General features: G+C 36.7%; 1 protein-coding gene across 6 annotated transcripts in view; it reads right to left on the bottom strand.

The window, feature by feature from the left end:
- Window positions 1–13,298, bottom strand: part of mtm (phosphatidylinositol-3-phosphate phosphatase) — a 109,181-nt gene that overhangs the window by 56,790 nt on the left and 39,093 nt on the right. For 5 of the 6 annotated variants that reach the window (XM_070096720.1, XM_070096722.1, XM_070096724.1 and 2 more), the window contains 2 exons: window positions 12,779–12,889; window positions 2,649–2,801 (listed from right to left, as the gene is read on the bottom strand). In XM_070096720.1, the coding sequence (XP_069952821.1) occupies window positions 2,649–2,801; window positions 12,779–12,889 (264 nt within the window). The remainder of the gene's footprint in view (window positions 1–2,648; window positions 2,802–12,778; window positions 12,890–13,298) is intronic. The other variant, XM_053791782.2, reaches the window with a different exon arrangement.

Here is a 13,298-nt window from a genome sequence, read left to right as displayed (position 1 = left end):
AAAGATGAAGGGTAGTGTCCTGTACAATTAATCAGGTAGGTAGATTATAAGGTAACGTCCCAAGACCGTTTTCAGTCCGTCTCCTTCAACACTTCTCATTGGTTGGCAGGTGACCCGATCTGTCATTCCAAGCTGGAAAGAGACAGGTTACCCAATGCTTAAGAAATCACTTTCCATGATAAGTGCAAGATACTTAAACAAGGTGGTGATTATCGAAAAGTCTCATGTGGAGCTTAAAACTGAAAGGACAAAGTTTATTATTGGTCAAAAATGAAGCTTTCAACCAATATCCGCTAGAATAGGAGCAGAGGCTTTTACTTACAGTTGTGCTGGGAGTTGTGAGTCAAGTGATTACTGTTTGGGCGGAGCTCCACACGTCACCTTTCGGGGTGGGAAGAAAGGGGGGGAAAGGGGATAGCGGGAGCTAGACTGACTCTACCTTAACAAGCAGCCGGCAATCAAACTATCGTTACCATATACTCGCTCGCTACTCCTATCTGTTGAACTTTTCCCTCACAACCAGTTTATAGAATGGCTATAATTAAGGGAGTGGAAGATAGATCAATTAACTGTCTTTATAAGTGGCTCGTCCAGGTGGGCAACCTCAGAGAGTTGACCACAAAACAGTTAAGTTTTTCATGTTTTTCAATATTGCTTAAAAATCACTGAGTAAGAATGTGTAGTGAAAAAAGTAAAACCTAGATAATTTTAGCATAAATGAGATAATTTTTTTTTCCCTCTCATTCCACATTTGTTTGGTGCCCTTGTGGGAGCAGAGGAATGGACATTTTTTTTTTTTTGTTAATCAACACTATCATAGCTATCAGCATGTTTTCACATTGGTGGGCAGTAAGTGACCAAACAAATAATTCCATCACATTAATTTCCAGTTTTAAGAGAAAAAATTTTCAGCCCAAAATAATGCTATTAAAGGCTAAGTTTTATATGGTTCTTTAGCCCTTTCAGTGTCGAGACTCCTGCTCTCAAACTTGCTCTCAGTGTCAAAGAATTTATATATAAAACAAAAAATTATCTTATGAAATGACAGAGAATATTTTTCCAACCGTAGTGAAACCAAAAGTAAAAAATTTGATGGAAAACTTATGGAATTATGCTCTCACAAAGTGAGCGGTCTTGGCGATATTTATGCATCAGCGATTTTGCCCACTTTGCACTCTATTTTTGGCCAATTCCAGTGTTCCAGTCCACCAAACTTATACATATTTCACTAGCATTCTTTCTATTCTACTGACTGAGTACAAGAAATCATCCACTTACCTTTTTCAACTACCCAATAAAGTGATCAGAAATCAGTAATTTGGCCAATTTCATACAAAATTCAACAATTGCCAATTTGAAAATAGGGTCCAGAATAAAAAATGTAAACATATCTGGCACTAAATAAATATTTCTTCTGCTCCTGAGTCATGTCTCCAGGGCCCTCTTATATAACACATGCTTTTCATTTTGAATTTTTATTCACACAAACAACAGAAGATTTACTGTTATGCAGACTACTGCATTATTGTAATAATTGTATAAATAATGTTAGTGCATTCCTAAATGTGTATTAAACTGGACAGTTGGATGAGTATTGTGTACTCTGGAATATAAGCAAAATCAAACACTTCTGCTACTTTGAGCTCAATTTCCATTTTATCAAATGAGACCAAAAAACAGAGAATACATCCATAAAAGCCATAAAAAAAATACATGGCAAAGTTGCTGCTTTAAACCAAAAACATGGTCGCAGTTTTTTTCTCATTATGTACTGTGTGCTGCAGGATTTTTTTATATGGTGCACACTTACCAAAGAGACCCATTCTCTCATATCTAGGCCCAAATTTACCACTGACAGCTTATCTGAGTGTGATGAGCTCACGGCATCATACTATGGGACCAACACTGGCTTCAAAGCTGTGATATAACAGGACAAACAATGAAAGAGTTAACATTACTTCATTTTCTGCTTCCATGGCATTCATGTGTCAGTCCCAGTGTGTTATGTGCTGCGAGTCCTCTATGCAAATTTGTGTTTCTTAATTGTAATGTCTCTTCCTGGAGGTCTCACTGAAGCTGAGGTGCAGTCTTTATGAGGAAACTTGTAAACGACAGGAGTATTGTTGTGGCTTTCGGTGTGTTTGCGCTGAACTAGAACACCAATGGGTTTTGTAACTTTGCAAAACATTGAAACTTGTTAGTCAGCAGGCCTTGGTAAGAAACCAATATACAAAACAGACCACATGCATTACTTTTCAAATTGCACTCTAGTATGAAAAGCAGTCAACTGGAAAAGTTTATCACTACACAACTTTAATTACCAACTTCCTCTTCCCTGTGCTCTCAGTCATTCTATGGGGGATATATATCCTCCTTTTTATTTTTCTATATACTCAGGAAAACTTCTAGAGTGAAACACTGTCTGGTCAATACACAGTAATTTACTTACATATTCATCAATATTTGGTGATGCAAAACAGTATCTACTGCATTTGTTAACCAAATAAATGCTGCTCAACTGCTACTCTCATAAAGGATCAAGCCAATACCACACTTTAAAAAGTCAGTAATAAATTTTATACTAGAGTATACAGTAATACAAGCACATGCTTAATGGCAGTTGCAACATTAGCACTGCTTAACATTACCTGTCTCTTCAGTTCAGCGATGGGCTCATAAACACTCCAGCCATTCTCAGGATACTGTTCACAGTATTCAAAGGCAAAGAAAGGCAGCTTATGAGAGGCAGGAAATGCATACTGAAGAAGCTTTTCTGTCACCATCCGACGAGAGTGGTTTTCCTGAAGGTAAATATAATAATTTAATATCCTAAAAACTGTTTCCAATACACATAATTACAAAAATGTTGTACTATTAAAATAATATATTGTTTACAAATTATAAGTATTAAGGCATAATTGCTTATTGCCAAAGAGAAGTCTGAAGCCACATTCTCAAGAGGGGACAGTTCCCAAAAGCAGCAACCCACAAACATTCCTAGCAAATATGAGAAAGCAGAAATACTGAAAAAGAAAATTTCACTGATATGAGGGAGATAATTTAAAAGTAATTTGTATTCTTGTCTAAGTAGGAAATACAGCTAGATGAATCAGACAAAAGCCTACCTAATGTATTTATTTTGACATACATTAAGTGATATTTGCTGAATTACCAAAGAGACATAATATAGAGTACTGTACATACACTGAGCATGAAATAAATGCACACACACATCACAAAAGGTAAGAATGTGCTGATTAAATAACACACTACAAGATATTAAATGTTGTAGAAGCAGCCAGACTCCAGACTGTCAGGGTAATTACAATCACACAACTTCATTATACTGTAAAGTTAAGGATTGCTAGGTTTAAAGCAATACTTTTATCCTTAAAATAGAGATTAAAGCAAACCTTTAATGCACATATGCAGAGATATGCACCTTTCAACATATACAGTGGTACCTCGAGTTTTGAACAGCTCCCAACTCAAACCATTATGTAAGTGTATTTTGTAAGTGCTTTTGTAAGTGTATTTTTGGGGGTCTGAAACGGCCTAATCTAATTTACATTATTCCTCACGGGAACAAATTCGTTCGGTATCGGCACTTGAACAGCCTTCTGGAACAAATTAAGTTTGTAACTCAAGGTATCGCTGCATATACCGATTTAATTAAGGAAGAAGATATACATGTGATGAAATACTGCACAGTATCAATTACTGGCATAAAACAGCTTCCATTTAAAAATCAACAAGGATATGAAAGCCTGAATAAGTGCAAAAAAATTAATGAATTCTACTTAGTATTATATTATACCCATCTTAGGGATAGTAATCATATGACTGATCATCCAGTTACTGGTCACACTCAACTGTCCTTAACCTGATTGACCAAGCACTGTGCACATCATGTATAGAACCATGTCAAGGGGTATCCCAAGGAAATAAAAGTTTATTTATAGTTACTGTGCAATCTCCAATTGTTGAGGATCACCCACTTAGAACCTGCCAAGTTTTGTTGAGACATCACAATCCTTTTCAAACATTTCCACTCCATTTGTACACTTTGTCTTAACTCCTGTTCCCTTGGTTACTGTATATTTCCATCTCCACTTACCTTCTACATGTTCCCCTGCCCTCTACATATATCCTTTCCCTCCCTGTCTCCCCTTACCCTCTCTCTCTCTCCTTCAAGGGTAGCACTTTACTTATTGTTAGACAAATTTACAAGTTTGTTGTGTGCAAAAGTATACAATTTATAATGCTTCTTTCCTTTAACGCACCGGCCATATCCTACCGAAGCAGGGCAGCCCAAAAAGAAAAACGAAAGTTTCTCTTTATAAACTTAGTAATATATACAGGAAAAGGGGTTACTAGCCCATTACTCCCGGCATTTTAGTCGCTTCTTATGATATACATGGCTTACGGAGGAAGAATTCTGTTCCACTTCCCCAAGGAGATAAGTGGAAATAAATAAGAACCAGTAAGAAAAGAGGAGAAAATGCAGAGGTGTGTGTGTATATATATGTTTGTACATGCATGTGTAGTGTGACTTAAGTGTAAATAGAAGTAGAAAGATGTACCTGAAATCTTTCATGGACAATTTGTAATTATACTGTACAAAAAAAATGTTCTCAGACACACAGATATTTAAGGCTAATAAAGAGATACAAAATTATATATTTAACCCTTTAACTGTCCAAACGTAGATCAATGTTCTTACTGCTAGCGCTCCACACAAAGATCTGTTTTATTTTTCCTGCCTCCAAATTTAGCATGATTGGCCTGAGATGCCTAGTCAGCATAAAATGGGTCTTAACACTCGGTGTGCACAGTATTAAAAAATCTGGGACCACTTAGTACATTGTGGGAGCACCAGTTCAACTGAGCGCCAGCTAGGGCAAACAGTGTGGCAAATACCTGGGATTCACCAATGTCATGTAGTATTAACACTCCTATTTTAAGAGGAAAGCAATGTTGACCTCAAGTTTAGTGGTTTTGAGGTGGATGTGGCCACAAGTGTTTAAGGAAATATCAAAAACTTCAATAACCCATGTGCAACATTTTTGCAACACACTTTCAATTTTGGTACCACTGGTAGTGTCATCCTGCCAGAATGTCTTATAACCTATGCCCTAAGTAAAGAGAAACAATTCTGGAAGGTGCAATACATGTTCGCCAAGCAGGCTGGCCAGCTGGCTGGCCGGCGGCTGACTTGGCTGGCTGGCCGGCGGCTGGCTTGGCTGGCTGGCCAGCGGCTGGCTTGGTTGGCTGGCTGGCAGCTGGCTTGGTTGGCTGATTGACTTTGGCTGTCTCTATCTCTGTCTGTATCTATATCTGTCTATCTCTGTCTCACAGGTACACAAATACAATTATACATAGTATAAATTACCTAGGATAACCCAAAAAATCCAGATACAGACAATTTCTGAGCAGATGTACGAAACCTTGGGGAAAATTTAGTGGAAAAAAGTGCTCGAAATCCGAATTGTACGACTTCTGCACCAGACAAAAATCAGGGGTCCACTGTACTCCATTATGGAAAACTGGAGGAAACAACAGCTAGAACTGAGTATTCTACAGACTAATCACACAACAGAACGGAAAAGTGATGTGAAGGACCTGGGAGTGGTAATGCCTAAGGATCTCACCCTCAAGGATCACAACAGTGCCACTATCACATCTGGGAGGAAACTGATTGGATGGATAATGAGAACATTAAAGACAAGAGATGCCAAGCTTATGATGCTCCTTTTTAAATAACTTGTTTTCTCTAGGCTGCAATACTACTGTACAATAATATCTCCATTGAAGGCAGGTGAAATTGCAGATCTAAAGAATGTACAGAGAACCTTTATTGCATACATAATTTCCATCAAACACCTTAACTACTGGGAACGCTTCGAGCACTTGACTTGTACTCACTGGAGTGCAGGTGAGAGAGTTACATCATAATCTACACCTGGAAGATCCTGGAGGGACTGGTCCCTAATCTTCACACAGAAATCTCTCCCTACAAGAGCAAAAGACTGGGCAAGCGATGCAACATACCCCCAGTGAAAGGTAGGGGTGCCATTAGTACACTAAGAGAAAACACAATACGTGTCCGGGACCCAAGACTGATCAACAGCCTCCCACCAGCCATAAGGGGAATTACTAATAGACCCCTGGTTGTCTGCAAGAGGGAGCTGGACAGATACCTAGACTGCAAATGGAACATGTATGATCTGTAATTGTTTGTATAAGTTTTGATAAATTTTAATTTTTTATAATAGATCTGTGTATATTTTATGGTAAATGATAAAATAGACTGGTCTCTTCATATATTTTATGCATTCATGACATAACTTTTTCTTAATTTTTTCTATTGCAAATCTCCAAAAATTTAAAAAAATACTCATTAAAAAAATCCACATATAAGTGAACCTACACAGTTCTAACCCATGTTGTTCAAGGGCCAACTGTATATTTACAAAAAGTTACAACAGACATAGGTATGGGAACAACATAGGAACAATGTACATAGTAACATTTTACAAAACCCATACAATGCTTAGCATTTTGGACAGTGTAGAAGATTGCTAGTTACTTAGCAACAGCCTGTATAGATTTGCACTGAAGTTATTCTGCAGTAAGAGAGTTTATAGGTGAATCGTTTTAAATGAATTGGCTGTATCCCACCAAGGCATGGTGACCTAAAAAAAAAAAAAATGAAACTTTCTCTCTTTAAATTTAGCAATGTATACAGGAGAAGGGGTTATTAGCCCCTTGCTTCCAGCATTTTAGTCACCACTTGTGACACGCATGGTTTATGGAGGAAGAATTCTTTTCCATCTACCCATGGAGATAAGAGGAAATAAAGAAGAACAAGAACTATTAAGAAAATATAAAAGAAAATTCAGATAGGTGTATATATATTCATGTACATGCATGTGTAGTGTGACCGAAGTGTAAGTAAAAGTACAGAGACTCCCATACATACAAACATTCGTGTTGTGAACTTTCGATAACTGCGGGAAGTGCTGACATGTAAACAATACACAGTAGGTTACTCTAGCAGCATTGTTCATACATGTGCTTGTGCTCTTTCCACAAATTCAGTGTTATTTGTGATTATTATACCCCCAATATGTCTGGCATTAAGCACTAAAGAAAGTGGTGATGCAGGTGGTAGTCCTAAGAAGCACCAGGCCATTACAATGGAAACAGAAGTAGACATAATGTATTTTTGTATTTTTCTTGTGTTTACTTATATGTTTAAACTATGTACACTTCTAGGTTACTCCATGTTCATATGTACATATACTACACCACTGTACAATACTGTATACGTACATACGTCGGACTTATGAACAAATGGACTAATGAATGACCTCTTGGAATTTAACCTGTTCGTAAGTAGGGAAGACTCTGTAACAAGATATACCTGTTATCCCACGTGTTTATTTTTTTTTTTATTATCACACTGGCCGATTCCCACCAAGGCAGGGTGGCCCGAAAAAGAAAAACTTTCACCATCATTCACTCCATCACTGTCTTGCCAGAAGGGTGCTTTACACTACAGTTTTTAAACTGCAACATTAACACCCCTCCTTCAGAGTGCAGGCACTGTACTTCCCATCTCCAGGACTCAAGTCTGGCCTGCTGGTTTCCCTGAATCCCTTCATAAATGTTACTTTGCTCACACTCCAACAGCACGTCAAGTATTAAAAACCATTTGTCTCCATTCACTCCTATCAAACACGCTCACGCATGCCTGCTGGAAGTCCAAGCCCCTCGCACACAAAACCTCCTTTACCCCCTCCCTCCAACCTTTCCTAGGCCGACCCCTACCCCGCTTTCCTTCCACTACAGACTGATACACTCTTGAAGTCACTCTGTTTCGCTCCATTCTCTCTACATGTCCGAACCACCTCAACAACCCTTCCTCAGCCCTCTGGACAACAGTTTTGGTAATCCCGCACCTCCTCCTAACTTCCAAACTACGAATTCTCTGCATTATATTCACACCACACATTGCCCTCAGACATGACATCTCCACTGCCTCTAGCCTTCTCCTCGCTGCAACATTCATCACCCATGCTTCACACCCATATAAGAGTGTTGGTAAAACTATACTCTCATACATTCCCCTCTTTGCCTCCAAGGACAAAGTTCTTTGTCTCCACAGACTCCTAAGTGCACCACTCACCCTTTTCCCCTCATCAATTCTATGATTCACCTCATCTTTCATAGACCCATCCACTGACACGTCCACAGAAAAAAAAGACATCAGCAATCCTACCATCATGTAAAACAATTACAGGTTTCCATTTCACAATCATTGGCAGGACAATAGTACCTCGCTGGGTGGTTGCTGTCTACCAACCTAATAACTAAGATTTTTTTTTATATGTTTAGTAAATTGAAGAAAAGACAGGTATAGAGCAATACTTTATTGTGAAAACATGTCACTCTACATAGAAACTTTTTAAAATTTGTTCTACATACAGAAAAAACACTGTCACGGTCAAAATTTGCTGTGTATATATATCTTGTCGTCATTACTCTTGGCAGTATATCTACGTACTATACAGTACATAGTCTGATAGTCTGCTGAACTATGTACTAGTTAAAAGACTGAAGGGTAGGCTTTTGGTTGTGCAGTAAACACTCAAATCAAAGGGCTTCAGTTTAATGGACTTTGGAAATATGGAACAAGATTCACTGGGGTCCATTATTATGAACACAGCAAAACAGTCTCTATCCATTACAATTGCCATTTATTGGCTTTCCACTCCTCCATTTAATCCATTAAATCAAGACCTTACTGTACATATTTCAAACAAGCAACTAATTTACCCAATCAATAATGTTACCTGATAGTAAAGGGAAAGTGAAATATATTGAATAGTAAGTAAGTTTATTCAGGTACACAAATACAATTACATAGATTATCATACATAGCAGCATATGTGTAGAGAACCTAGGATAACTCAAAAAAGTTAAAGTGACTTATTCCCATTGGGTAAATTAAAGAAAAGAATTGTGAGAGCCATGAAAAATTTTTGAGAGTAAGGCTGGCATGAGAGAAAGTCAACAATGGCATAGAAAAGGTAGAGTGGTTTTAAGAATACACTGCAATTGTGTTGAATTTTAAAGATACCGGAAGCAAGAGAAACAATTAGTGGAATGAGGTGAAAATGGAAAAGAAAATAGTTATTTTCTCACATGTCCTAACCTTAATCTTGATTTTTTTATGATTTGTGCAAGTGTGGTGAACTAATATTTGTTTAGTATTATTTTGCATTTGTAAGGTGTTTCAGACTTGAACATTCATTTATTTTTCAAATGCACTGTTTTTATGCAGTACACATTTGTTTTATGCAAGAAGTGTTTTGCTTAAAAATCAGCATCATTTAATTTTTGGTTCATATTTATTTGGAAATAATGACAGTACAAATAGAAAAGATTTCCTTCAAAAATTTTTGAACACCCAGAATTTCTTTCATCAGTAAAATATCTGGGAATCCCCTTTGACCCATGCATTGATAGGGAACAGTGTAGTAAAGAAAGCGAATGCCAGACTGAAGCTCCTCTATAGAGAAGCGCAATGTCTACCTACTGAGGCTCGCAGGACCCTATGTCTAGCCCTTATACAGTGTCATATGGACTATGCTTGCTCTTCATGGTACTCTGCCTTGACAAAAAAAACTGAAAGATAGACTGCAAATCACCTAGAACAAAATTGTAAGATTCATCCTGGCCCTGCATCCAAGAGAGCATGTAGGCCAGAATGAATTACAGCAGTTGGATATGCTGAATGTTGAAGACAGAGTAAAATAACTGAAGCTAAATCATGTTTATAAAATTGCTCACAAACAGTGTCCAGAATATCTTGCTGTCAATTTTGTCGAGGTTGGGAACCAAAGCAATCATAGTACTAAGGGGAGAGAGCACAACTTTGTAGTACCCACAGTCAGTGGCCAAGCTTCAAACACCTTTTATTGTACAGCAATGGAAATGGAAACGACTGCCCGCACATGTCAAAGCCAGTCATAGCATGAACCAGTTCAAGAAGAGTGCCAAAAGGTGTCTGATGAATGTAGCTACAGAAAGGGAGGGGAATGATTTTTTATTTTTTTAGCTAACACACGTATAATTTTACCTTATTCCTAGTAATGACCCTCGTATTGCAGATAGTCTTAATGACCCTCGTGTAGTAGATAGTCTCTTTAGTATAATAATAATAATATGTTATCTTTATTATAGAATAATAAGAAAATATTATAACCTTTATATTATAATAATAAGGTAAAAGGACCCCAATGGAAATAAGTCACTCTGTCTGACTTTTTTGGGTTATCCTAGGTTCTCTACACATATGCTGCTATGTATGATAATCTATGTAACTGTACTTGTGTATACCTGAATAAACTTACTTTCATCTGCCCCTGCATCCCCTGTCCCCCCCACCAAACCATCACTTGTGTGTGTGTGTTGATTGAGCACATACTGTAATTACATCATTAGAGATCTATGCAGTATGAAGAACTACAGCTACGTAAATTTTAAGTGTGGTACTTGCTGCCTAAAATCAAGCCCACAGAATTAAAATATAAAACAATTATGCTGATTGTGTTGCAACTAACACAATTTTCTAAATTTCTGTTTTTCTTATAAAGGTATACAGTACATCAATGTTAACAATAATCAAAATACACTTAAAGAAATGTGACCTAGCAAGTAATATCTGTATTTGATATGTAATTAAGTAAGGATACTATGTCTAGGACCACGGTTTAAAACTTAACCAATCATTTATTATGATAAACTAGTGTCATTTTGAAAAAAATTATTCTTAATGATCTTTTGAAGGATTATAATCTATGTTCAGACCAAGGGAGCTATAAGAAAGAGGGTAGATCTGCAATATAGAACAGATTAATGAAGGCTAATAAAATACCGAGAGGTATCCCAGAAAAAAAATCAATAAAGAGATGGAGTGCAAACCAGAGAAATGATGAGTGATGAGCTAAAAGCAGAGACAAAAATACAGCAACAAAAAAGCACTGGCACAAACAGGAGAAGCATTGTAATGGAAGCCCCAGGACAAGATGAAGTGATGAGCAAGATATTAAGAAAATTGCTAAAACCAGGCATGATATATCCACTAATAAGAAGGAACTAGGTAAAAAGATCAAAATGGCTGATCCCTTTTACCAGGCAGGAATAAGGCCAGCAAAAGAGAGGGATTCCTTTATATTTTTTCATTAAATGATTCTTTAACCCTTTGACTGTTTTCGACGTATAAATACGTCTTACGAGCCAATGTTTCTGACGTATATATACTCAATAATTCTAGCGGCTTCAAATCAAGTGGGAGAAAGCTGGTAGGCCCACATGTGAGAGAATGGGTCTGTGTGGTCAGTGTGCACCACATAAAAAAAATCCTGCAGCACACATTGCGTAATGAGAAAAAAAAAACTCTGATCGTTTTTTTGGAATAAAACGCCGACTTTGAGGTGTATTTTCGTATAGTATTTATCGTTGTATTCGCGTTTTCATGGTCTTAGTTGATAAAATGGAAAACATATTACAGAAATAGAGATGATTTTCATTACTTTTACGATGAAAACGACCTTGAAACTGAGCTCAAAGTAGCGGAAATGTTCGATTTTTACCAATGTTCAAGAGTAAATAAATCACACCACACGTCCAATACACGTCAACTGGGGAGTCTAATATTCTTTCACTAGTGCACTGATATTATTTATACCATTTTTACAATAATGCAGTCGTCTGCATAACAGTAAATTTTGTATTTTTTTGTATGAATAAAAAATCAAAATAGAAAGCAATAATAATATAAGAGGGGCCTAGAGATGTGACTAATGAACAGAGCATATGTTATTTTAGTGCCACGAATGTCTACCTTGTTTATTCTGGACCCTATTTTGAAATTGGCATCTTTTTTATTTTGCGTGAAATTGGCCAAATTGCCAATTTCTGACCACCATATTGGGTAGTCCAAATTAGTAAATGGGAGGTTTCTTGTACTCAGCTGATAGATAAAATGGAGTTCTAAAGAAATAGCTATGAGTTTGGTCAACTGGAGCAATGGAATTGGCTGAAAATTGGGCTCAAAGTCGGTGAAATCGCCGATACGCACATGTCGCCGAGACCGCTAACTTCGCGGGAGCATAATTCCACGAGTTTTCGACCAAATTTCGAACTTTTGGTGTCATTACCATCGGGAAAAGATTCTCTATCATTTCATAAGAAAAAATAATTTTTTTTTTTTTTCAAAAATTGAGTGACATAGAATGACAGTTTCAGAGAGGGGCCTGAAACAGTCAAAGGGTTAAGCAATGATTTGTGCTTTTTCGAATACAACTTGAAATCTCATTTTGCCAATAAAATACATTTCACTATAGACAGGTCTGTGAGCATCTAGTTCATAAACGCAGAAAATTAATGTGAACATAAGTTTTATGTTGATAAAATTGGGATTTGCAAAAATAATTACATATATCATGATATCTAGAAGGATATTTTGTTTAAGAAAATAGTAATTACTTCTCACAGCTATTTACATTAATGAAGTGTGATCACTGACTAATGTATGTTTATTTAGCTTCCCTTCCCAAAGAGCTCCCATAAGCCAGCACCAAATTCTTACTGTTAGTTCGGAGGAAATGAGCTCGTTAGTTTTGTACAGTGGTTAAACTGAACTTTTGCATACTATCAAATAAGAACCTGTCCCCCAATTTAAATTACAAAATATTTACAGTCTAACCTCATTTATTTGACCAGTTCCATAACCACCAAAATTTTGTAGGATCCTGAACCGCCTGAATACTGTGATATTCATTTCTCTGTCAATGGGCAGGGGGTACTGTACGTCAGTCTGCAGATGAATTGATACACACACAAAAAAATTACTGGTTTAAATTCTGAAGAATTTATTTCAGTAATTATATTTTCAATAAAATTCACAAATTTATTACAGTGATTATATAATACAGTATAACTTATGCAGTGGCAAAAACAAAGTTTAAATAATTTTCACTTTAAGCTGAAGAAAAAAGTAAGACTAAAATTCATAAAGTATTGAGATAAAAAGTTGAATCATGCCCAAAAATGTACAATGTGCCATTTACTTTTATCTAATAAATTACAATACTGTATTATGCTGACTAAATACCATTCAGTTTTCTAGAAGTTCTTGCTTTATCTCTTCAACGTTAATTTCACTTAGGTGTTATTAGTAATGTCATAGATCTAGCCAGTGTTATAGGATGCAAAGTTTGTGCATT

Source organism: Cherax quadricarinatus, chromosome 54 (assembly GCF_038502225.1).
Source record: "Cherax quadricarinatus isolate ZL_2023a chromosome 54, ASM3850222v1, whole genome shotgun sequence".
NCBI classification, from domain to species: domain Eukaryota; kingdom Metazoa; phylum Arthropoda; class Malacostraca; order Decapoda; family Parastacidae; genus Cherax; species Cherax quadricarinatus.
Note: the sequence above shows the minus strand (reverse complement) of the source record. Positions and strands in the feature narration are given on the sequence as shown.